The sequence below is a fragment of the Xiphophorus hellerii genome, chromosome 23 (assembly GCF_003331165.1).
Source record: "Xiphophorus hellerii strain 12219 chromosome 23, Xiphophorus_hellerii-4.1, whole genome shotgun sequence".
In the NCBI taxonomy this organism is placed as follows: Eukaryota; Metazoa; Chordata; class Actinopteri; order Cyprinodontiformes; family Poeciliidae; genus Xiphophorus; species Xiphophorus hellerii.
Genome location: NC_045694.1, coordinates 15,103,165 through 15,131,073, shown reverse-complemented (window position 1 = coordinate 15,131,073; position 27,909 = coordinate 15,103,165). Strand labels below are relative to the sequence as shown.

The following is a 27,909-nucleotide window of genomic DNA, read 5'->3' as shown; positions in this document are numbered from 1 at the left end:
AAGAGTCACCATATATTCCATACAATGCAAAAGACTTTAATAAATTTCAGAAGCTCACACATACATAAACAAAACATTTACATTTTTCTCCACACAGGCAAATAAAAATCAATTACAAAGATCATTTAAGGTGCATATTTTACTTCACATTAAATAAAAGTGAGGTTTCCTGTCTCCTTTCTCCAAATATATATTCATTTCCCCAATGATCAGGTAAATCTAATTATTACACAGTGCTAAAAAGCTGTGTGTAGTTTATACTGTGACTCCTACGCAGCAGTGAATACATTTGATACCATAATTGCAAGAACATATCTTCCTTAAATAATAACAGCCTGCCTCACAGAGAGAGGCAACACACATAAAATTAAAAGCTTTAAAATAGGCATAGTCTGTACAACCATGACAAAGTAGGAGTGGGACTAGATCAGAAATGGCCTTCTGGTCCGTGCAGTAATTTGATTTACCTATTTACAGCCTCTCACACAGGGGGAAACAGCCTTTTGCTCCTGTCCTTTCTGTACATTTCTGAGTGAGTACACAGTCTATGTCTACATTAATGACTCTAATTCTATGGTCGTATGTACGTACTGAAGGCGCCTGTTCGGCCTTACCTAACAAATAAGTCTTTAGCTTTTCATTTAACAGGAATATTGAACATCGATGCAGCTAATCAATTACTTTGTTTACGGTGGAGGGTTTTCTACTCAGAACATTTTGTGATGATTTAGACATAAAGAAAAGGAAAAATTATGCTGGAACAAAAGCCAATAAGTATTGTTGATTTTGTTTTCTCGAAATTATATTTATTGCTGTTTTTAAAGAGAAGTCGTGGTTGCATTTCCATAATCAGGCGCACAAACTCACATTACCATCAGCTCACACAAAACCACTGCCCGAGGATTATTATTTTTCTTCTTCTTTTTTTTTAAACCATCTGGAGTCATTTAAATGTGGATCTCGTGGGTAAATCACTTCTGATTTAGGAGTAGAAAGCGACACACAAAAGGTTAGGCTTAGCACGCTTCAAATCTGCCCTACATAAACAGCTTTTGATTATGACCCGAGCAGTTAGTCCCTTGTGATTGTGGCTTAGCTCAAAGTATTAAACTTGTCCTACCATTTCTTACAGTGTAATAACAGCTTGGTCGATCTTTAGCACAGTTGTATTAAAAAAGGGAATGCAGTTGTATTGTGGGGCCAAGTGTACTTCTGTTACATCAGCCTCACTTGTCGCTCAGTGGCATCAAAAGTGGAACAAAAACAGGCAAAAGGGTGAAATAACACAAGTGGGCTCAATCCTAATGTAAGCCTGCAGGTTGAAGGCCCTTGCAGCATAAATACATTTTAAGTCATAATTGATTAAAAAAAAAACAACTAAAAAACATAGCAGGTAAGAAAATAAAATAGCCACTAGGCAATTTTCGAAAACAAGGCAAAGAAATGCAGTCGATAAATATAAACACCATCAACTTTGTGATAGATATACATACATACATATCAACATACTTTACACATACGGACTGTATTTAACAGCTATTGTACAGATCGGCTGAGTGAGTGAGACATTTTCAGGGGGGAAAGTTCAGGCCAAATCATTTTCACTCAAGAAGGGAAAATGTAGCATAGAGCTCAATAAAGCATTGTAGCTTTCCAACAGACTCACAAGAAGAGCTTTGTCAAGTTTTAGAAAAGCATGTCTCCTTTTTTCTAAGACAGCCCACCCTCCCCCCTTTCCCGACTTCCAAATTCATCTTTGAAACTGAATTGAATGAAGAGGTGCAGTTTGAGGCTGTAGAGACAGTAAAGTACTTGTTTCACCTCTTCAGTTCTTCCTTCTTTGCCCTCTTTCCCTCTTTTCTCCCTTTTTTCCTCTCTTTAGGAAGTGGGAGCTAGAGATTGATTTTAATCCTGTGGGAGCGAGCTGTACCTGTGCCACAGAGTGTGCCATAGTGTGGTGGTTTCAGTGCCATCTCCTGAAATATAGAGAGACAGACAGATATAGGGAGATTGTAGTTACAATGTCAATGAGCTCCGAGCAACCTAAGCTGTAGCCTTATTGGTGAAAGGTTAAATTGAACACCGAGTAAGGAAAAAAAAAAACATCTCTGGAAAGAGAGTGGAGAAAAAGGAAACAGGCGTTCTTCAAGGCACTGCTGGCAATCAACTCATTATCATGTCAGGTTGCCTTGAAGAATGCCCCAGGTGTCACACGTTTGTGTATTTTCCTGTACTTATCAGAGCATGCAATCTTATCCAATTGTCACTCCCAATTTGTCTTTTTTGTCTCCCACCACACTAGTGCAGCACTCTCCTTTTCCCCTAAAACAAACATTTGATTCAATTTAAGGCCCACTGTTTCGCTCGGACCCTTGCCAGTGGGTCCTCTGATATGTACAGAATATGACATTTCACTGTTACTCACAACATTATCAAACACATCTGCAAGTGTTTAAAAATGGGATAATCAGTTTGGCCTGCCAGTGCTTATATTAGGTAGACATAGTGATCATGGATGAAGTATTTCAAGAGAAAGGTATAAATAAAAAAGAGCAACCAAAAAAAAATAATTAAGGACAACAAACATGGGCGATAATTATGGTAAGATTGACAATGCCACGGCTCTATTGTCTTATGGAGCTTACACAAAATGTTCAAACATGATTTAGGTGGTGGGTGGTGCACCTTTAGACTCTACACCATTACGGTTTGTGTTTCTCCTGACTGCAAATATTTCCAAACAGCAGAATTTGTCTTTCTTGAAAACATAGGAAAGTGAGGTAGCTTTCTTTCAGCTCACCATGCAGTCCTCAGCATGGAGAAAATGCATCTCTGTTATCACTATGCATACAGCCTAATTCACAACCTTTCTATAGCACATATATATTTTCTATAGTACATGTATAGTCAACAGTCATAACTGTAAAGTACTTTGACCTGACATGTTGCTGAAATATCCTATTCAAATAAACTTAATTGATAGATTAAAAGGATACTCTACCATTAAGAAGTCCATCTCCATGCCAATTTTTCAATATCCAAATATACCAAGTCGTATATGTCTTTTGCAGTTTTGGGTTTCAAAACTGCAAAAAACATATATTTCCAAATAATTTTCATAGTGTTGCTACAGTATAAAATCTTCTTACAATGCCAGAGATAGTGATGGAATGACCTGAGTTTAATCATTTTTCATGGAGCCCTTTACCCTTGATTTGCTACATACTGCAGGTCATCGCGATGAAAGAAGTTTTCTACCCCTTTATTTTGAAAATCTGACTGTTTGGGAATATTTTCAGGTGCAGAAACCAAGGATCGTCGAGGTTTGAAAACCAACTAACTGGAAAATGAGGAAATATTTATTGTGATGAAAAGTGAACAACTACTCAGACAGACCATGCTTTGGCTGAATTTAGCAACTAAACTCAAACTAAAGATATCCATTTACACTAAATCCAATTTTGGAAAGTATTAAACCACCTACATTTTCACACGAGATATTTAAGTTTGCTTTCTTATTTGAACAGTCTCTGCATTGAATGTTTGACGCTGCTGTCTGAGTCAGTCCATCCAATCAGCCTTTTGTCATTCCAACAGGAAAATTTCCAGACAACTACCAGACCTAGGGAAGCACAGGAATGTGCTTTCAAAGCCATTACATAAAAGTCTGCGTATCATTTGTTCTTTCCATTTTTAACTGACAGCCAAAAATCAAAAGATGAAAATGTGATTGATTTTTTTTTCAGTTACTTATTTTAGAATTGGGTACAGAAAAACAAAAAAGTTATTGTTTTTCATATTTTCAATTTTAGTCTTGAAACAAAAATTCTTAAAAAAACAAAAAACAATAACAAAAAAACAATTGTAGGGCTGAATTTGATTTCTATATGTTTCTCCTTTCTCCTTCAGCATGTTGGTTAATTAGCTAAATAAATGTCCCTTCCTAAATAAAGTTTATTATTGTTATTGTAACATAAAATAGTGTAAAAATTAAGTAGCATAGCCATTAAAGTAGTGAAACACAAGGGAAAAGCAACCTATTGTGTTCTAAAAAATATATTTTAAAAGTCAAAAGTACTTTAAATGCAAAACTTTAAACATTATTCAGTAGGGAAAAAAATAATAAAGAGCAGCGGAAATTATTCTTAAGCACAGCTATTTTCCCCTCACAGTCTGTCAAACTAAGTTTCCCAGTGGGATTGTTTAAACACGACCCTCTCCTGCATGCAACCCCAGTCAAAACTTCTACCCTTACGATGGTCCCTTCTCTGATGGAATTACACATTTAAAAGCAATGTTTGCAACATGAACTGTGAAATTCTGAATGTGAATTTAGTTTGTATATTAATCTATCCAGCCCAAACCCTCTCTCGTCCTGCATCTAACCAATGTCTTTTTTCTCTTTAAATCTTCAGATGCTCATTTCAAAGCATAGCAGAATATTCAACATTTCTGCATGTCACACCTGTGCTTAATAAGTCCATAATCAGACTAGTATGTGATCCCAGAACTGTCACGGTGTCAGTAGATAACTTTGCACTTTTGCACGCAGAACGGTTTCCAGGTCACGCAAACACAAGCAGTGAAATATTAAAATCAAATCCGGTTTTTCCATTTCATATTTTTGATCAGAGACTAAAATTGTCAGTATGAGCAGGTTCAAAAACAAACAAAGAAAGTTTGGATTTATGGTTGTCAATTGAAAATGGAAATAAGAAATCACACACTGATTCACAAATGATATGCAAATGCAAAAACCTAAACGGTACCCCATCAGCTGATCAGGCGGATTTATACAGCTGGCAGCATCGACCAAAATAAATTTAGCAAAGTAGCATGAATGCTTGGCTTAGAAAGGGGTGAAAAATCTAACAGCTGTATTTTGTGAAAGTGGAGATGTTTAATATCCTCTAATACAGTGTTGAATCCTGCATATTTGAACATTTTCAGTTAGACTTGAGGGTCTGTCTGTTAGCTTTCCAGCTCTGAAAATGTTTCACTTTTCTAAATATGGCATCTTCACAGAAGATCACTTCAACTAATCCACACTGTCCCTTAAGGGCAACTGTTTCAAAACTAGTCTGCTTTAGATATTTTAATTACTATATCAATCAATATGTTTGGTCATTTATATGTTTTTAATTTAATTATTTTATCAGTAGCAGCGATCAATTTTGTTTTTATTTCAAATAAAATTATTTTGCGTTTCCTCAAGGTGATCATACTGTAAGAATCTGATCCCAATCCATGAATAGATAACAGGACGCAAACAAATCATATAGTAGTTCTCTAGGATGTTAACATAAAATTCATTATTCCATTGCCTTTCAATTGTATTATCCAAAGACAATCGAAAAATGCAACAGAGAAAGACAGGTAAAACAACATGACTATTGCTATAAAAACATTTTTATTAAAGTAATTTGAGAATATGGACTATGCAACAACAAAATCTTCTTTGGAGATTTGCCACTAGACGTTAGATTTAAGAAACAGCAACCCTTCAACAAACGCATTCATTAACCCTTTTCCTTTCGTATTTTAAGTGTGCTTTTTGAAACCACTAAAACAGGGTGAAAGTAATTTGATCTGCCCTCGCTAAAGCACATGCTCTAACAAGAGCTCCTCATCACTGAAGTCAGATTGACCTCTAATATCAAAGGGGGTAAGGGTTAAAAGAAAATGATGAGACTGTGAGAAGAAGGGAGGGAAGGCAGAGGCTGGCATTTGCAAATACAGCTCTCGCTGTATAATGAAGCCATATGGTGGCACAAATCTGTAGTCTCTGAAGTATTTTTACAAGCTTTCCTTATTATCAGCTACATCTGTAAGTCCCTGAAAACATTTTAGTGACCTTCAACCATAATTATCTCCTGTGTTCCCTCCTGATTGTTATTCCATGGGTGAGTTTTTTTTTCTTGTCAATGCATTATTATTTTTTCTCTGGCTTTTCAGTGTGAAGTCACTAAAGCATTGTCTGTCACTTTGATAAAGCAAAAGGAAGAAACTTAACAACCTGCCTATGATCTCTGCCTTTGGAGCTCTGGCATGACGTCGCGCTGATGAGAGATAGAACTTAAAGAACAAATGCCGCTTTTTGTTTTAAGAACTGCACTTGAAATCATTTTGACAAATACCAGAGTGCTCACTTATTCTTTTTGTTTCATCTGATAAAAGGAGAAAGCCACACCTTTTGAAGAAATGGCCCGGTTTCAAGTATTTGTTTCTAGTCTTGCAAAATGGAGTTTTCTTCGAAGAAGCATGGAGATTAAATCAAAGTGAGATGAAAATGTAATTGGGTCCTAGCAAACCAGGGCTGCTGGTCATCTACCTCACATCTCTTGAGCACAAATTGCCCAAGGATAGTTTGTGGCATCCCTGATAATCTTAAAGGATTGCCTGCCTTTTTTTTCCCCCTCATCCTTATCAGCCTTATTCGCAAACCAATTACAGTGATTTTAATCATACTGTATTACAAGTGATTAACCCTTTAGTGCATTTAATTAACCTTTGCAGCCACTGATTCTCATTGGGCATAGCTCCATGCTATTTTTTTTTCTGTGACACAGGCTTTAAATAAGCACACTTTAAACTTGTGGGAAATGTAACATCTAAAGTGGGAGGAACTGCATGATAGTTGCTTAAGGGGACACAAAAATTAGAGACTGTGTGTTGTCATTGCAACCCCGTTAGAGATGGCTGCTGGAAAGCAGAACCCCTGAGAGCACTTTTTTTCTGATATATTATTCAATTGCTGGGACCCCTGTGACACCGAAATATGAAAAGATTGTAAACATGAAACCCATCTTCAGAAAGTCGAGAAAATAAATACCTTAGAAATAATGAGATATAAACATAGCCTGAAGATTTGGAAGAATGTTTACTAATCAAATATTCATGGGTTTTAAATTATCTGCTCAAAAATACTCCACTCTGATCAGCAACACAAGTGAAAATCAATTTAAATCTGTGATGAGTAAAATACATCAGGGATAATAATAATTTTGAATTGTTAGACACACACTGAATATTTCTGCATATTCTCTGGCAGTCATTACAAGTAAGAAGGGAAAATCATTCTGACAAGTTGTCAGTTTGTCATATAAACACATTATGGATTTAATCTTCAGCACCAGGGGCATGTAGTAAGCTTATGCATGATGTGGTGTGGCAGGGCATAGCTTTTGACTGAGGTTTCAAATAAAAGGTGTAAGAAGGGAAAAGACTATCAGCTCTGTGTGGGTGTCTTCATAAATTAGCCTAAGCACTACACTTTACAGGATCAACAGTCATTTACAACGGCACTATGAAGAATTTTAAAGCTCGCTACTTGTCACACATAATATGCTGCGAGGCAAAAAAAAGAGAGGCATAACACAACCAGAAATGAGGAAAACAATAAGGAAAATGATGGTGTGGACACAGACAAAAGATAGCACCTAATGGAAAAAAAGCATCAAACAATATTGATGCAACATCATGAAATTGACCCAGAAATATATGAGTGATCAAAACTGCAACAGAAACAAAAGCCACTGAAACCAAGTCATGATCAAATTGGTAAAAAGCAAAATATAAGAAAAGAGTTGAAAAAAACGTCTAAGTTGATTGAATATTTTAGACTGAAGTAAAACTAAATGAAGCGTCATGCCAGTGGGAATAAATTACTTCTCTGTGCTCAAGCTAGTCAACCCTGTGTAATTAAAATATGCTGCTGATGCCAGGTCAAATACTTAGTCATTAGAGACACAACAATGGCTTTCTTCGATGTCATGTCAAACGCACACTAAAACACATCAAAGTGGCAAGACAGCTTTGACAAGATTAGTCATCGTCCAAATCATACAATTTAAAGAATGCAAAGAATGTGTATCTGCATATGCCATTTATAAAAATAATTGGGGTCATTAAAGTGGAACATTTATGGGCTTAATGCAGAGTTGTCCAGGCAGGCATTTTATGGACTATTGCACCCTTGGTGTTTAAGTATATTGGTCCCCAGGCTCTGCATCACCTTGATCTCCATGACCCCCTCCCCTGTCCCGAGAAGTACTCAGTCTTCCAAACAGCACTGGGCTTGTGCTGTCAGGGCTGACTAAGGCCACCTCTCCTCATGTCTGATTTACATTTATTTCCCCTGCCAGTTGTTATTTATTGGGGCACTTCGCATTTGGCACATATCTTTTAGGGAATCATAAGCCCTTTGCTGTACCTTGGTATTCAAATGAGCCTCACTTGCACAAATCCTCACTGGCGCATTTAAGACACATACTATTTTAAGGACAGACACCACAAAACAGTGAGGTCATTTGTCAAGCCTCACACACACACACACACACGCATGCACACACACACAAGTTCTTTTTTTTTGTTCTGAGCTATTACTTTCACACTTTATGGCTGAATGAATACCTGATAAAATAAGGACCCTTTGACACATTTTACATACATTGTTAAACATATCAGCCAGATATACACAGCTTAATTCGCCCTTGACCTCAAATGCAACAGAGAGTTCAATCACTGTTTCCTATCGTCCAGGCCTCTAAATCACGCTTTATGCCACTAACTACGCACAGTCAAGGTAAATAAAAAATAAAAAAAATGTTATTACCAAAGTCTTTGACAATTGATTTAACCTGCATTTTTTAGGATGCAAAAACAGTATAAAACAAGGTTTGGGCTATTAGTTTGATAAATTATGTCTTATTTTCATTTTGTGACCACACTTTTAGGTGCAAATGGCGTTTATGTAGACATGGTCATGGTTTGTGTGAGAAAACCCCTTGGCTTCATGCTCCCTCCCTCCCCCTTTTACATCAACTACCAAGGAAAAGCATGGGGAGTGTGAGTGGAGACTAGTGTGGGTGGGTTTAAAAAAGAATTCATGAATTACCTGCCGGGTGGCGATTTGCCCTGCAGCCTTGAATCCCCCCTGACAGCCGCACTCTGAGACACTGTATGGGTCGGAGCTAGTCGATGAACACTTGGAGAGTGAGTCGCAGCCCACCACAAAAGTATTGTCCAAGGGGAGCTCCTGGATCACGTGATGTTTCTTAGGGGCCACAGGAGTTTCTGGTTTGATTTGAAATGTGGGCTGAGGGGATGCAGATTTATAATGCTTGGCTAAGTCTGGGCTGTCAGGTTTGAAGGTTGTAGGCGTGGTCGCCCAATTGTACTTTCCCATGGTCTGCTCCTCAAGCTCTACAGGAAGATCCAGGGTGCCATTAACATGCTCATGGGTGGGGTCTTCAGGCTTGGATTCATCTATGGTCACAAAGTTTAGGAGAAGGCTCTTAGGAGATCGCTTCTTTCTCTTCTTCTTCTTCTTGATTTGACGGTTCTCTTGGTTGGGTGACACCCACTCCCCACTCTGCTTGCCTTTCTGTACTACTTTATGTCTAGGTGTCTGCCGGCAGCGCACCAAGGCGGTGACAAATATCACCAAAATAACAGTCATGGTTCCTGCTATGATCGCTATAACAACAATTACATATCCATTGGCTTGAGGCGTTATCTCATTGTCCCCTATATTACGATCCAATGGTGTTTCCATACTTTTTCGTAGCTGCTCTTGGATAAAGGTAGAATTTGACACAGTGTCATTGACAAACAAGTGTACAAGTGCAATAGCATGTAATGACTCAGGTTGGCCTAAATCTTTGACCTTGACCACCAGTCTATGCAGTCCCTGATCAGCTAGTACAATTTTCTCCTGCAGCGTTATGTTACCCGTTGTTTTGTCGATGGAAAAGAGACCTCGAGGGGAGACCCTAGATGTGATGATGATGTTGCTGATGATACTGTACTGCAACTCAGCGTTCATACCTGTGTCATTGTCAATGGCAAACACTCTGGTCACCACAGAACCTGGGGAGGTGGTGGTTCGTACCAGGTCATATGAATAATTGGAGGAAGGGATAACAAACACAGGGCGATTGTCATTCACATCGACAACATTAATTGTGACCTTGGCATAGGAGGAACTTGGAGGCTGTCCTCCATCAACTGCTTTGACCATGAAGGTATATGAGCTTTGCTGCTCCCTGTCAAAGGTGATATTTGGTTTGATCACACCAGTTTGAGGGTCAATGATGAAATTGTCTTTGCCGTTCAAAATAGACAAGGTGATAACAGCATTATCTCCAGCATCTGTATCTGTCACTGTGATCAAGCCCACTGTCCCATAAAGCGGCAGGTTCTCAGGCACATAGAAGTTGTACTCAGGGTGAGTGAAAGCTGGGCTGTTGTCATTGAGGTCCTGAACAATTAACCTAACAGTGACATTACTCTGTAAGGGTGCTGAGCCATTGTCTCTTGCTATGACAGTGAATGAGTACCTCTCTTGCTTCTCTCTGTCCAGTCGTTTCCCAACAGAGAGAATTCCTGATCGCCTGTCTATGTTAAACCCATCCGGTGCATCAGGGCCAAGAGTATAAATAATCTCAGCATTGTGTCCGCTATCTGCATCAGTGGCACTGATTTTTATTAACTGCATTAAGGGGTCATTGTTCTCTGGTATTGACAGTTGAAATTCAGGCTGAGGGAAAATGGGTGCATTGTCATTCTCATCCTTGATTTTAATTAAGACCATAGCAGAAGTGTTCAAAGGAGGCGTTCCTCTGTCCGAGGCCACTATCTTAATAGCATATTCACGAGTGGTTTCATAATCTAGAGGGGCAGCTGTCTCCAGTAAGAACTGATCATTAAAGACAGGCTTAAGCCGGAAAGGAACATCATGGTCAGTGTAGCAAGCCACTTTGCCATACAGATCGGCATCCTTGTCAGTAACAGTAATAAGGGCTATTTTGGTGTTGAGAGGAGCATTCTCAGACAGTAGAACAGTCCCATTTACCAGGTTGATAATGTAACGAGTGTCTATGGAAGGAACATTGTCATTAACATCTGTGACATTGACAATCACTGTGGCTCTTGATGGGGTTGAGCTGCCATCACTTGCGAGAACAATGAGTTTATGAACAGGAGTAACCTCCCGGTCTAGAGGTTGCTTTACAGTAATCAGTCCAGTAGAGCTATTGATGGCAAAATGACGCTTTGTTGAGGAGGAGATCTGGTTGCTGAATGAAAAATGGACTTGTGCATTGGAACCCAGGTCTGCATCTGTGGCGTGAAGCTGAGCCACAGAAGTCCCCATCGGAGCATTTTCTGGAACAGAGACTTCCAACTCACTGTCCCTGAAGATAGGACGATTGTCGTTGACATCAGAAATGGTAACCTGGAGAATGGCAGTGCTAGATTTAGGGGGGTTGCCACCATCTTCTACCTTGATCTTCATCACAAAGGTGTCCTTTTGCTCCCGATCAAGATTCTGCTGAACAATGAGTTGTGGCCACTTGTCACCTTCAGGGGTCTCAATGATGTCTAAGCCAAACTCATTGACACTCTGAAAAGAGAAAATATCTGTGGTTAATACTGATGCTACACATGACAATGTGAGTATATTCTTTAAGGGAACAAATTCAAAACTCTAGTCTAAAAAATTGGCTGGTAACCAGAACAGGCCAATTTTCAGCTTGACCATCAGGTCACAATTACAGTCTTTCCAATTAAATGAGAAAGTAAAATGCAGATGCTAACAGGTCACACAAACAAAAACACTTATCAATCGTGGAAGTTGTTACCGTGAGAAGAATCCTTAAAGGCTGCCAATGATTATTATTTTTGGTTTAATAAAAAATATTGCTTGCCAATATGTGCACACATTTGGTAAACAGCTCCTGAGTTTGTTTAGATCATTACATGTCATTGTTAATTTTTGTCGAGACTTAAAGAACTGGGAGAAATTTTCTTTGGTGGATTTGTGTCGGCTGTTTTTTGAAAAAGATTAAACAATATTTTATCCTTGTACCTTTCTGCTTGGTTCCTGATACTTTTCAATAATTAATGAAATACTCTCTACTGGAATCAAAGCAATCAAACTCTTCTTTCAACTGTTCATAAGCTGTATCCACTAGATTTTTAATGATGTATATTTGGTGATACATCTTTGAGGATGGAAGGTCTCCTTGTCATCCCCCTGATCTTTACCTCCCTCCACAAATTCTCTAACACATTCAAGTTGGGACTATGGTTAGACCACTCCAAATGCTAGTATTACATTCAGGCCGTTGAATGAAGAAACATGTTGGTAATATTAAGGGTTTACTTTAAAATTTGATCTAGCAGAGACATGGATGGTTTTGGACTTAACTGTCTATCAAAATGTAAGAAAAGCATATTTTCTCGCTGTTAATAATTACATTTGTAGTGATATAGAAATAATTCCTTAAAATTCTAAGACATTTCTCCACTCTGCCTGGATAAGTAGAATCCATACAAATGTGCTAGAATAGTGCTCAAAAACTGATTCCATATTGTGATTTATTGCTTGTGAAAGATCAAAATGAAGCTAATTAATCTGCTTGAAATGTGGCCAATCTTTGAAATGAATCAAGTATGTTCATCCTCTCTACATAACTACAGGCTCGAATGGATCCATTTACTTCTTTAGCCTTCACATTTTTTGCCTTCCCCAAAATGAGATTTCACTTTATCCTCTTATCATGTGTCATGTTAGAATGGAGCAGGGAACCTGGCACCATTTTCAGCTTCATTATTAGAGGGAAAAAGATTGAGGGAAAAGAGACACACCAATAAACTTATATTTGGGTACAATGCAAGATGGGATCACCTTAAATTAAAAAGAGCAGAATGGAAAAATCCTACATATTAGAGAGGCTTTTTGCTCAAGAGGAGCTAAATCTACGCAAAGGTACAGCTGGAAGAAAATGAAAACAAATGCATGAGTAATCCACATGAGAAACCAGATGAACTGGCAGTAGTTGTTAAGAGTAAATGCCTTCCTAATGTTTAAAGTAAAATGTGTATGGTATAGACCCATAAATCAGAAGGAGGTGGAAAGGAATAAAGCAGGTAAAAGACAGAAAGAAGGGATACAAAAAGAGGAGAAAAGGAGAGCAGGGGGAGGAAATAAGAAGATCAAGCCTATGAATGAGCTGCATGCACATTATGAAACAAAGAAGCCCTTTGAAGCTCTCTCAGTCAGAAGCAGTTTCATGGTAAAACAAGAAAAAGCATCCTCTTTAAAGAGATAAGCTTCATGCTGCACATAATGTTGGAAGAGATTACTCTGTCTAGGCATAGCTATCAAATGAGATTAAGATATGTACATTCTCGTTATTCAAGGGGGGACCATTTTAACCAAATTGCAAGCACAAGAGTGTGCAGTATATTTCAAAATGTGGAGCTGTCCTTCTGCCAACACAGCGTTGTAGCCGACACAAGAACGTGCAGCTGCAGCATGTAAATTATTGTGTACTCTGAGAAATTGCATGCAGAGGAAATGTTGTCAACACATTAGTGATTGACAGAACTACTTAAAAAAGTCAATGCAGCAGCACTGATCTTCTAGGCCTTACTTCGGGATACTTCTGGGCAAAATCTTACAAAAATAAGTGGACATGGAACGTAAAACATAGAGAAACTGCCACATGGTTAAACTCTGCAGAATCTTTATACATGCTGAAAAATGATTTCTCAGGTAAACTATAGGGGCGAGGAAACATTCTGGGAGCTGTAAAGTTATCATCCTCTCCATCCATACAGAGCTCTTCAATCCTCAGTTGTTTGACTAGTTCATTGATTCTGCACAGTCGCTCAGTATCTGTGCAGTGATATTTGGAAAAGCCTGATAATAGTAGGATGTTGAGTTAGCATGTGTCAAAGGGAATGTTGCACAGTGATTTATGAGCTCGCAGTTCCACTGTGCTTTTGTCTTGGTTTCAAACAATTTTAAAACTGACAAGACAGCCCTCACTGCATTTCAATAAGTTGAAGAGAGCTTTCCCTGAGACTGTGCATTCTTCTGAATGCAGAATTAGTCTGGTGGATTGCGATAAGATCTGGGGCAGGCTAAGAAAAGGCCAAATACTAGCATGAATTACTTGCAGGAAATCTTAAGGCTGAGGAAGAGGACAAAGCTCTCTAAACTACAAAGTGTGCATGCCTTTCTGAACTTGCTTGATGACTGTAATTTTATATTACAGGTCCAAAGGTTTGTGTGAAAGCTGAATTTGGGGTTGACACAGGGCAAATGCATATGAGAACTGGCTAATTTTTATGACAGTGATTGAGTGACACTGACAGAAGATGAGCTGGTTGATGATGTAAAGGATGACTGTGAACATAATTTTCACAAACAGTGCCTGAGATTATCATTGATTTTATCTTTTACTCCACTTTTGAAATAAAACTCAGATTAAACTTAGAATATGTCACTGATGCTGAGTGGTGAAAAAATTATTTAGAGGTTTTTATCACAATGTTTCTCTTTGTATTAGTTAATTTGTTAAACCGTTCCACAGGCAAAACATTATGAACAACCACTTATTTACAATGTTAGCCTTACTGATGGACACATTTAACCCATTCTCCTATTCTCCACATGCCTGATCCCCGTCAATTTTCCTGATGGCCAGAAACATGTCTATAAATAAGACAATAAAAGCCCAAAATATTGATCATTTTATATCAACTCCAAAATAGAAGGGAAAAAATGGAGAACATAACTTAAGCAAATAACCTGAAGACTGAAATGGGTGCAGCTAAATTACTCAGTATTATTATTTTAGGCTTTCAACTTCTTTATCTCATGAAGCATCCTGCATTTAGAAATACAGTATAGTATCAGTGTAGTATCAGACTCTCTAAGTTAGAGTTTAATGGATATGTATTCAATTGAATATACAAAATGAGATCTTTATTTCAATAATCCAGCAGTGCTTACCATGCCAATATAAGAAAATAAACACATTTCAAAATACCAACTCCATAATGACTATCTTTGTTTTAAAATAGAAAAAACCCTGTTTTACAGTGACGGTTAGTAACTTGAATTCTCTTCTGCTTTTTGACATCTTTCAGCCGATGTTGTCTTGATTCTACCGTAACTAGGCCTGGGTGTGGCTTGTTTAACTGACTCAGTTGTCCAAAAAATGTGGTTAATTGCAGTTAATTTATAATTTACTGATGGAGACGATTAACTCCTGTTATTATATAATTACATTATTAACAACTACTGTCTCTTTTACATGCATATACATACAGTGTGCCCTTATCTTCTTCTATTGATATGCATAGCTTTGCAAAAACTCTGAGGAGTGCATCTCTAAGCAGAATATCTTGCACATGTACTGTTCTAGGAAATCTCACTGTAACTCCACATGTGTTTGCTTTCTTTGTCTTGAACAATTATTTTGGGTTAATTTTCTGCGATTCATGACATAAAAAATTCTTCACACATGGGATAATTTGTCTGCAAGTATAATCTGCAATAATTTCCCAGGGGGCTCAGTGGTACCCCCAGAAAAAAATACACAGCGGAGGCCAGACCAGGCTAGTAAAAACTTTAGGGTGGCACAATAAATATTACAAAATTAAATAATTCCTTAAAGCACTTTGAACTGCCTTGTTGCTAAAAAAGTGCTATATAAATAAAACTTCTTTTACTTTTAAATGTTAGAAAAAAGGAAAAGTGTACAAAGAGGCTGCCTGGTTTCTTTTACTTGTTTCTGTATGTTGAAAACCTGGAAGTGACAAAACACTGAGTATGGCTGACTCTGTCATATGATGGTAGCAATTTTAGAAATGTGCCCTGAACAACACGGGAAAACTGGACAAACTATCACTCTTACGAAGCTTCTGAGACAAATCTCCCAGGACCAAACTGAGATAGACCACGGGTGGCTTAGCAGCCAAAAGCTATTCTAGGAAATGCTTGCACAGTCCTTCCCCACTAAACCTCCAGCTTTCTACTGCACTTCTGAAATGAACGATACCAAAGGCATGAAAATGACTCAGGCTCCTTTAATGCTTTAACTCATATAGAACCTGGGGCACGAGGAAATTAATCTCAGGTCCAATGAGAATATAATGAGAAGAATTGAATCAGGGACCAAAAGCCACAGATGCTCTGAAATGTATGACTACATGCAGGGGTTTATGGCGCTATATATTGTGAAAAGGGCAACGAAAATGATTGCAGATGATCACAGTAATGAGCTGAACATTTGGTTGGTGATTTTCCAGACATGAACAATTCAGGGCACTGCATCGAAGAGGCCCTGGCAGGGAAGAGACGCTTTAAAAATGCCTATTGGTAAGCGAGACAGATACAGACAGCAAATGTTCTGTTCATTCTATCACAGTATTGAGGGAATTGTTAAATCTACACCCCTCTATGCTCTCACTGATCTTACTCATTTTGAATGCAAAAGTTGTTCCTCCATTGTACTAATTCTTAGTTTTATTCTTTATTTGTAACAAGTGAAATATACAGATATAAATTAAATGTAGTTGAAGATTTTATAATATTGTACTTAAATCTGCAATTACACCTAACACCTTTTAGGAAAAAAGAAAGCAAATTAAATCACTATGCGCCGCTGCATGCTTTTCTTTGCAGAGATTTAAGACAGACTATAACTTGTGTAACATGTAACTTGTGGCTGGAAATCGGACATGTGGGACTCTATATGCTGCGTCTGCACTCTTCAATGCATATTCTCAGATATATCTGCACGTAGAGAAAGGTGGCCCATTTTTTACAGCCTTCTGCCAAAATGATATAAAGCACATAGAAAGTTTTATGGCTAGTGTTAAATATTTTAGGTTTTGCAACACATTTCTCTTTATGAAAAAGTAGGTCACATTTTCAACGCAGGATGTAAATTAATAGCATTTTTTCTTTTTTTTTCCCTCAAAGAGAACAATGCTGCACAACCAAAGCATGGCAGCAGGACTGTAGAGTCAGTTAATCCAGAACCTGATTCATATCAAGTGAAATCATCTAAAATGGCAAAGTAAAACATTACAAGCGCCCACCAAAAAAAAAAATCTCAATTAGTCAGACATGTGGCATTCTGAAAGCAGTCAATGACTAATCAATACCATCTGCATTAAACATTTTTCAATTACTAATGACAGTCAAGTGATCGATTTTTAATAAGACATTTTTCTTCCACTTACACTTTTGTAATTATAGTAATCTAAGACATAGACATCATGAAAAGGTCCATGAGGAATTTACATGTAAACTGTTCTATAGATCATCATATATGATGATGTCACTGATGCCATCTAAAACCATTTAACATAATAACCACTATGAGCTAAGGAATAACTTTGAACTCGATATAATCAACAAAAAACCTCATTTATACCAGCAATTTCCATTAATCATTGACTGTTTTTTTAATCAGTTTGAATAGCTTTTAACTAAATTGCATTAATAATAACATTTTTCACTATATTTTTTGTAGAATAGATTTCCAAGTAACATTATATGACAGTTCATCTTCAGTTCAGTTTCCTACAATAATATTTTATTTACATACCCACTTTATTTGGTTACATAGTTATTTATGGTTATTTACTCCAGGATTTACACAAGAACCAATTTGAACAAAGTATCAAAAATGATTTATAACTTTTGTATTAAAAAATAACTTATACTATATATGTGTTAGTAACATGAGTTAGATAATTCCATTTATGAATTAAATTGAAGAACCAATCCAATAGAATCATAATCAAGTATCAGTAAATTATCAGTTTAAAGAAACTTCAATTTAAAAAGCAAGATTTATTTTAAAGTGACCACCACTTATAGAGAACAGATAGGGAAATGTTGCAATTTCTTTAGAATTCATTTTCTGCGGTTTGCAAAACTGCATTGTTGTTGAGAACATTTTAAATGTGTTTTTCTGTTTCCAACAATTCCTATAAACTGTTTAGCTAAAGAAGCTCTGTAATATGTGAAACACAAGATTGTCTTTATGGTAATTTTGGTTTGTTTGTATTGGAATGAGAATAGTTAATACTGGCAAATTAAAATTAAAATTTATCTTAGATATCCGAGAGGGAAAAAAGCTAAGTAATTGTATTAATAATACTGCAATAATGTACATAACGGACTTCAAGGTGGTCAATGTATTTGCTTTTATGTGTGACAGCTAGAAGGCCATTGGTTTAAATCTTGGCTTGGACTTTGCGCACTTTGCATGTTTTCCCTGTCCATATGTGAATTTTCTCCAGGTGGGTTTTCAGTTTTCTCTCACAGTCCAAAAACATACGTGTTAGGTTAACTGGTGACTATAAATTGCCTTTAGGTGTGACCGACTGAATCCATGGTTCAGTGTCTCTGTTTTGGCCCTGTGACGAACTAGAGATCTGTCCAAGCTGTACGCTGAATGCAGCCTGTTGTTCGCTGGGATATATTCCAGAACCCACTGTGACCCTAAACAGGATTAGGCGAGTATAGAAAATGTTTGAAAGGACAAATGAATGACTGAGATGAGTGATTTAAATTTAGGAATATTTCTAGCAGGAATGTGAAGTGAGCAGAGATCAAGCTATTCTTCACAAATTGCTAAAAATTTCCTCAAGAAGGTGTGTGCGACGGATTTTAGTGACTGTATTTAATTTCAGTTCGAACTAAACAGGCAGATGATGAGACATAGTGTAAAAGTCTTGGCTGACCAAAGCTTGTAATTAATAACAGCATAGCTAACCATCATAAATAATAATATTTCGACCTCCAGAAACATGTTTATATTCAGTTTTTACGCTCCTCTAATTATACTTCCCTAATTACCTGCTTCTTTCATTTAAAAAAAATGAGTTCTGATTTAAACTAGGGAAACTTTTTATTTATTTATTTATTTTACATCCTACTTATGTGAGTTAAAATAAGAATAAATCCTCACCTTGACCAGCTCATAGTGTTGGATCCCATTAATTCCCACATCAGGGTCAAATGCTGATGGCACTGGGTATCGGGTGTTGATGGCTGTGTTTTCAGGGATGGAGATGTTTATTACAGTGGACTGGAAGAGGGGTGCATTGTCATTCACATCCTCAATCAGGAACCGGATCTTAACCAATCGAAAGATCTCGTCGGGCAGCACCGCCACCTCGATCTCATAGTAGCAGCGTTTCTCCGTGAAGATCCCCGAGCACAGCTTCTCCCGGTCAATCCTGTGGTTGGTGGTGAAAATCTCCCCTGTGCTGGCCTCGACCCTCACCAAAGGCACGTCGCCCGTCTTATACACAGGCTTGAACTGCAGCGGAGAGGACAGTCTGATGTTGGGGTCCAGGTTAAGGTCGAGGTCCTTGCGCAGATTCCCGATGCGAACGTTCTCCTGCTGCTCCTCCTTCACGATATAGTCCCTCTCCTGGGCCTTGCATAATAAGACCAAACAGGTGAGCAAGGCCACCAGAACATGCACCTGACTTGCCAAGTTCATGCTCGAAATTAGGTGTGAGCTTCACTTCTACAGCTGCGACTCTTTCTGAAGACACACAAGAAAGGGGAAAAGGAAGAGAAAAAAGAAAGGAAAGAAAATTAAAGAGTGTTCTTGTTCAGCTGTAATTAGTGATATTTTCCCATATGGAGAGGCTTCATCTTGACCTCTTTATTCTCACTAGTTATGAGCCAACATCCTTCCCACGTCTTTGAGAGCAAATTAATGGCAGTTTTACACAATTAACCTTTGATGACTTCCGCTGAGCAAGGACACACGCAAAGGTCAGCAGTTCATGCATGCCATAAATCCATTTCATCATTATAATAAATGATTAATACAAAAGTATGAAACTTGTTGAGTCAATGGTCGCTTTATGCCCATATTAATGCATCACCTTGCTTGATAAAAGTGATCTGCAAAAAAAGATTAGATCTGAATGAGTGAAAATGGTGCAGCAGTATCCTCATGAAGTGCAACCTCACAACCAGATCCCAGCTAATTTGGAGGAAGCAGAACTAAGCCTTAAGCGTTAGTGCTTTCATGCAAGAACACACATGAACACTTGCACTTGTACTGCCTGACAGAAGCTATTAATGGAAAACCTCATTTGCTCTGAATGTAAACAATGGAGCACCCGCATATTTCACGTATGCCCATGTGTGTAAGCGAGCACGGGATGATAAGAGTTCTGTTTAGACGACTAACGACAGCGGAAAGAGACGACAGAGTGGAACTCTTTGTTAAAGCCACCATCAATCAACTTCAGAACATACTTTTTCCCTGACATTAAATCTCAACAATCCCCAGCTGGCTGTTTGCATGAAATGACAAACCCTTGTTGTGTTTGACAAAAATCTTGACTCTTTGATATGTGTAAATGGATGCCAAGGGGCAAGAACCCAAGTTGCCAAAACCCAACTAGGTCATTGGAATGTGATAAAGGAGTCGTGCTCTGCTATGCCTCGCTACCACTGCATGCTAGAATAAAATATTGACTGCTTTCCACCACCCAATTAGTAGGTTACTGGGGAGTTACTTTGTGTGGTTTGCTAGCTGACATTACGACTTATCCATTCATTGAACCCATTATCAAGCATGTTTAACAAATTTATTCTAGAATTTCCATCACAGTAACACAGGTCGATTCAGATTTGCACCACAAGCTTCCATAAATCTTTGGCAGATGATATGTAAAGTATGAAGGACCTATATAAACAGAGAGCAGATTTATACAAAGCTTGCACAGGAAATGACAACAATTGGACATTCTCACATTTTGTCATGCAACAGCCACAACGATTAGAGCATTTTATGGGGATTTTCAGTGATAGTTAGCCCAGTTTACATTTTTATTCCTAAATAAAAGTCAGCGCAATATACAGTTGGAAAAAGTGACCATATTAACAAATTACTCTCGACTCCATTTGCGTGTAATTTAGTTTCAGTAAACAAACAGCTGGTTTGTGAAGTTTTCAGAAATTTGTAGAGAATATTAGTAGAAAACACTATAAAGAAGTATAAAGAAGAATTTAGCTGCACAATGGTCATCACTCAATCGATGTGTGCAATATTGCAATTCCAAGGAACTGGTTTAAATACTATTAATAATTATAATAATTATTAATAATTATTAATAATTCTAATTATTAATATTTCTATCTAGCCGTTGGAAACCAATCTGTTTCTAGAGAACTCTGTCAGCTAGAGTTCTGACTTGAATCTGATAGAGAAAGTGTAGAGGGAGCTTTTGATTAGGATGTTGGTAAGATGTATTCCACTTGAAGCTCATCACGAACAATGAATCGTCAAAAATATCTGTGAAATCATACCATTTTATTTAAAATAATACCTTTTGAATGTTGTCTTAGTATCTTAGTAGTTTTTCTCATTTCCTATAAGAAAAACTTCTTGGTTGAAAGAATATAACTCAAACATATTACTTTTCTAAAACTGCCAGGAGTATGGACAATTTTGTGTGGCTTTCTATTCTTGCCAGGAAATAATGATAAAGCTTGCACAGTGTTGTGAAGACACTGTGATGAATGAATGAGAAGGAAAAAATGGGTCAGGAAAGTGTGTGTTCAGTTTCTGATGTGGTCATGTTCCACAACGGTATTGTAATTACATGATTTCCTGATATTGTGTGGTCCCTATTAGAGAAAAAGAAACGCAACAGATCAGGGATAAAAGTTGTGGAAAACTTTACAGTGGGGTTAGGCTATTTGGGTACACTACACCCAGAGTTTACAGAGTTCAGTCCATAATCACAAAGGACTGAACTCCGATCAGTCCTGGAATGACCGATCAACTAAACAGTGACACAGCGAGTAAGATCAGTATTAATCAAAGAAGCAGCCAAAAAGGTTATAGCAACTCTGATGGATCTGCAGAAATTTACAACCCAGGTGGGGTTGTAAAGGACAAAGATTAGACATATACTCCATAAATTTCGTCTTTGAAAAATAGTTTTAAAAAAATGCCAAAAGACTTTATGTCATTTGCCGCAACGCATGTAGGGGACACAACAAGCTTAGGAAAACGACGCTTTGTTCAGATGAGGGCAAAATGACACGTTCTGGCTTATAGCCAAAATACTGTGTGGCAGAACACCCTAAACATGTTTTACTTCCATGAAACATGGTGGCAGCATCATGATGTGGGGATGCGTCGTTTTCAACAGGACTGGGTCACTACTGACGCTTGGCGTGTAAATGACTGATACTATTTGCAGGGAAATATTGGAGGAAACTTGTTAGAGGCTTCAAGCACTTCAGATCGCAAAGAAGGATTACCTTACAGCATGACTACAACCTTAAACATATCCAGATCTACTATATATTCTTTTAAAATATGTTCATATGCTAGAATCTAGATCTAATTTTCATAATTGTTTGAAAAAACTTTGAAAAGTGATGTTATCAAAGGGCCTCCATCAAAGTTTGACTGAGAATGAGCTATTTTAAAAAGAGGAATGGGCAAAAATAATTGTTTTTGAGAAATATACCCCAAAACATGTACAGCAGTAACGGACCTAAAAATATAGGCAAGCTATGCTTTTTAGATTTTTATGAGTGAAAACATTTTAAAACCATGTATAATTTTTTTCTTCAACTTTACAGTTATAGGTAACTTCATGTTGGTCTATCACATAAAATCACCCAAAATATACTGAAGTCTGTGGCTTCAAAATTTGAAATATTTCAATGGGTATTTATACATCTGCAAGAAACTGGATCCGTTTTATAACTGAAGGACCCAACAGTGCATAGGTATAGCATATTTCCTCTTCATATTAATACCGACTGCACGTCTGTAGTTCTGTATACGTGAGAGCTAATTTCATCATCTATTTCACACTGTGTGTTTAAGTCTAGCCCCGCTGGGTGTTTTTTAATCACATATGACTTTTCCTATTGGTATAATGCTGTTGTGTATTCTTGAAATCAGACATGCATTTCCACCAATGAATTGCCTGCATTCTGTGATGGTCTGCATACAAATTATGACTGTAGAAACTAAACAGGAAATGTGATTACTGTGGAACTTTTTTTGTCATTCCTTATGAAATTCCCATCTACCTACATGAGTCAAATCCTCAAACCAATGACTACCTCAAAAACCTGAAAAGCACTACAGGGGTCTTCTAAATTGCCAAATCAAAAATGTTCATAGCTCACTGAAGATCTCGTCCAGCTGACAAAGAGGGATTGACTTAAAAAGAATATTAATAACTAAGCCAGTTTTAAATATGCAACTATTGTGAGGCGCTTCATGAAACATGTAAAGACAGACTTCACATGCCTCAAAAAGCAGTCGCATGAGACTCATTACAGTACAGTTGGACAAAAAGAGAAAAGAACAGCCCAACATTGATCTGCGTCTTTTTTCATTCATTCTACACATGCAGCCTGGGCAGTGTTGTTCTGTCAAAAATACTGACAGAATTATATCCTATTAGTAACTAGTGTGTCACTTTTACTATTAGTAGAAGTGACACATTTTACTCACAAGTGCGGACCTTTTTGGAAAGTGAGCAGCAATTGCTTCACTGCGATGATCACCACATGGTCCGGGGCTGAGCTCGCACCACGTATAATGAAGTTTAAATTACATCCCTAAATGGGATGTGATTCGCTCAAGAGAAAAAAGGAGAAAAAGATCAAAGGATGATCTAGATTTCCTCTTCCTTGTAAGTGATAATAATGTTCTGCTGGATGAAAGGTTGTAGTGTGTATTTTCACACTCAGAACATGCTGGAGTACAAATGTAGTGACAAAAATTACACCTTTGCACTTCATTGTAATTTTAAAGAGGTAAATTTTTCTACTATATGAGACATGAGAGCTTAGTCTGCTTCCAAGTGTGCACTAAAATGTGAAACTGTGCTCTCAAGCGCATTGTGGTCGAAACTTATTTGCTACTCGCATTTCATTAACTTAATTCAAGTTTCCTTCTCGGTGCCATGATTTCCCCAACATTTGCACTTCTTTTCACTTGTCACAATTCTTTACAAACCTGTCCATGAGGGATAAGCTAGGTGAGAGAAGGAATAACGCTGCAGGGAAAAAAGGAAGTGGGGAGATTCGAGGTGTCAGTCAGAGTGTCTCCATTGCTTACATTTCACTAGTCTCCTGAAATTCTATTTTGAGCCCCCAGACAGCAGGTTGAATCCTGTAGGCAAACTCAAACTTCCCTCTTGGGAGAAACAGTGAAGAAGGGGCTGACCAGACCAAGATCCTCTTTACACGACAGCATGATGGGCAGGTCTTCTTGGTGTTTGCGTCCACAGAGGGTGGCAGTGAGAGGTGAGATGCTCCTACTGTCACTCCCTGCCTTCACCCCAAAGATGGGCATATTGGACACTCTTAGTGTGGTTGCCCTGAGACCAAAACTCATGGTATATTGAGTACTTTAATCTGTCAAAGTCAGGTTTTGAGTTTCATTTATTTATTAATTGTTGCAGTTGCATCTATTAATACTGAAATGGCAATGGTCAATGCATGGCTTCACTGTCTCTCCTTGTTCTTTCTTTCCGTCTAAGAGCCTTAAGGATCACAGATGGCTGACAAAACATGTTTCTGTCAACCACAGACAGTTCTTTTTCAGTCCACAAACACAAAACTATTCTCCCCACACAGTAAAGGAATAAAATTTTAACCAACACTGCTTCTATGTAGCCAAATTCAGACTACAATTTGTGATGTAACTGTGTTTTGCAGAAATTGGTCTTAAAATTTAAAAGAGCGCATTTTAATACAGTACTTACACCATAAGAAACCCAAGTTTGATTTCAGTCAGTGTGATAATTCATAAACAGGACAGGATCCTGAAGGGTTCAACCGCTTGATACATTCAGTAATAGTTCATAAACATATTCATTTGCAGCAAAACAAGACAATTTTTTCCATTTTACATTGACCTGAAGCGCAAAGTCCATGCATCCATATTATAGTTTAATGTATTTGTAACTATCATCTTGGTTTCATTGTAACTACTTTTTGAATATGACTTTTACATGTATTATTTTTAAAATTAAATTATTAAAAAATATTAAATAATGCAAAAAAAAATATGTTTTGAAAGCAAAAAAATTCTCCAAAAAACTGATATGCAGTTAAATACATATTTGACACTTTAGAGAAACACTATAAATCCATTGTTGTTTAGTTTTCTTGTGTTGCCTGGACAAATGGCAAGTTTTGTAGTTATTTTAATATATTGACACATATGGGTGATGGAGAAGGACCTTGATGTTAAAGTATATTCTAGTAAAACTGTGATGTTTTCTTTCATTGGAATACCTAGAATAGGCTAAACTTTGTGTAATCATTTAAATTAGTTATGTTTTTAGGATTAAGAAGAGGCTCAGATTAGGCAGGATTACAGCATAATAAAGATAAGATTTCAGATACAAGACAGGCATATGACCACGGGTAATCTGAGTTCCATGGCAAATGTACTCTTGCAAGTGGATAAACCAAAATTAACTTAAATTAAGCAAATATGCAACATATTATTGGGAATATATTTTCACAATATGTGATCGTTTCCTTCCTATTGTTTTGTGTGTTTTTTTTTCTTTTAACCTTTAATCAGAGAATTTTAACTGAAGCACTGTTGATTATTCAGGAGGGATATTCAACGCACATTTTACATCACTGTTGTTATTCAAAGGGCTTCGCAAACAAACCCACTGAGACATCACTCTTCATCCCAACTGACAGTCATATATATATATATATATATATATATATATATATATATATATATATATATATATATATATATATATATATATATATATATATATATATATATATATATATATGATTACGCTCTCCCTGAAGAACCAGTGTGCACAGGCACAAAATAAGATGATCGCCCCTGAGGTCTGCGACACGTGAACCGCTCGAGCAGGAGCGCACTGTTGCCGCGCACCCACGCATCGAGTTTAGCGGCCAAGATGTTGAGAGACCGGTCTGAAAAGTCCTGCAGTTGGATGCTCATGAAAAGGAGGCCGACTTATCTGGGCATTATAGCACAAAGCACGGCCAAATGACGCCCGAAATCGTTGCCATTTACGCATTACACTTTCATAATGCGACAACTTATTCTCAGTGAACTCCATTTTCCTTCTGTTGTATATTTGGAGCCTCTCCGAAACTGAATCACTCGCGCTAAATAAATAAATTAAATGCATATCTAAACACCCTAAAGAATGTCACTTCACCTTCTCTCAAATTCGAGTAATTGTGCAGAGAAACTATGGTCCGTGGCTGTACTGGGACAGCTATTTGATTTAATACGGACCAAATAAGCCACAGCATCCGATGTTTCCAATTGCGCTCAGGAGACAGAGCAGTGCGAGCGGTCAGATAATTTGAAGACGCACATTTTGTGACAATAACAATCAGGACTACGAACAATAATAAAAGAAAATCTCACCTTCTCTGCTGGGAGATGATGAAAAATTAACCGTGAGTGTTGCCGCGATGAGACATCTCTGACTCACAAAAAAGAAGTGCCATGAATTAATCTGAAGTGGGGAAAACGGAGAGAAAGGATCCTCATCTGACTCGGGAGTGAAGCACGAGCGAAGCAGGAAAAAAATCCACTACAAAAACTTATCCTTGTGCTAAAAATGTGATCCTTCCGTTTAAAAAAAAAGAGAAAAAACAACTTCGTGTTTTTATTTTATTTTTTGTTTTGTTTTAAAAAGGGAGGCTGTAATTCCTCTTCGGGTCTCTTGGACTCACAATCCCACAGCCGCAGACACGCAATGATCCATGGTTGCTTTACATAAACTTTGTATCGCTAACCTAATTTGACTTGGAAAATCTACCAGCGGTTTTCACGCTGAAACAACACCCACACGTGTGCTAAACGCCTCTTTGTGCGAACATTACAACTTCAATCCATGAGGGCGAACAAAAAGGAGAATCAAGAAAAGAAAAAGAAAAAAAACAACAATATGCCTCTAATAAACAACTAAAAAAGCTTGAAGCTAATTTATTCAACAGTCACTTGTTTGGACTGATTTAAAAGCTCCGCACACAGAAAAAAAAAAACTCTTAAATGAGGGATGCAGAGAGCGCATCGCCCCCCCAGTGGAGTTGGATCAAAGTGTGCCTCAGTGCAGCATCACTTACAGGAGCCGGGATAGGCGGTTCACCGTATCTGTCTGCTAAGCTGTAGATGTCTCAGTAGTATAGTATGAACTCAGCTCCTCAATGCTGCCCACCTCTCTTTCCCTCTCGCTCTCCCTCCGACTGACATCATAGGCAGAAGGAGGAGCCAGCCGCAGCTTTAAGAGCCACCGGTGCTCTTAAAGCCGCACTGCGCTGGAGAGATGCTTTCGTCGGGGATGTACAGTACAGTTGGTAGACGTGGAGGTGTAAGGACCAGAGATGCCTGGGTTGCTTGCTGTAGCACTGTAGCCAGCGTAGTCTAGAAGTCTGCCTGAAAGCTAAGTGGGGGCACTGTTCTCTTTCACATCGAGCCTTGTCTTTTATTTCCAGTAGGGGTCTACTGTAACTTTGGCGTCTTTATAGGATGAAGAAGTTCTAATTCTCTTCAGAAGATTGATCATGTCTTATTGAAAGAAACAGGATCCTTCTGATATGTAAACCTTCTTTGTGAAGGTATAAATATATGAAGGACATTAGGACGTTATGAGCATAAAATTATTCCACAGAGAAATTCAAGAAGTTATTTCTTCTCACCCTGGTCTTAACTTAACACACACACGCCCACACACCCCATCACACACACACGCCCACACGCCATCACCCCCGCCGCCCCCATATATATATATTTATTCCAACTCCAATGTGTGTACACATTCAGGTCTGTAACTTTCCAAAGTCCATCAATAAGTTAGAGAACACAAAAAAACTCAAATTAAGCATACTTTAGTTTCTTTATTAGCTTTGATTGATTATTCTTTGTGAAGGTTTAAATATCAGAAGGAAGTTGCATATCTAATTTCCTACCTACACCTTTTCCGAACTCAGATTTGTCTATTTAATCACCTTGTAGTTTTTGCAAGCAAATGAAATTATATATTATTTCCTTTGCATTAATT

General features: G+C 37.7%; 1 protein-coding gene across 5 annotated transcripts in view; it reads right to left on the bottom strand.

The window, feature by feature from the left end:
• pcdh11 (protocadherin 11) overlaps positions 1-27,099 on the bottom strand; it is a 163,638-nt gene extending 136,539 nt beyond the window's left edge. For 2 of the 5 annotated variants that reach the window (XM_032554872.1, XM_032554873.1), the window contains exons 1-3: positions 26,271-27,098; positions 18,786-19,370; positions 8,897-11,404 (exon numbers count right to left, since the gene is read on the bottom strand). In XM_032554872.1, coding sequence (XP_032410763.1) covers positions 8,897-11,404; positions 18,786-19,325 — 3,048 coding nt within the window. In that variant the 5' untranslated portion in view covers positions 19,326-19,370; positions 26,271-27,098. Of the gene's footprint in view, positions 1-15; positions 1,977-8,896; positions 11,405-18,785; positions 19,371-26,270 lie in introns of those variants that run through there. The other 3 variants (XM_032554875.1, XM_032554871.1, XM_032554874.1) reach the window with 3 other exon arrangements.
• Between the last annotated feature and the right edge of the window lie 810 nt (positions 27,100-27,909).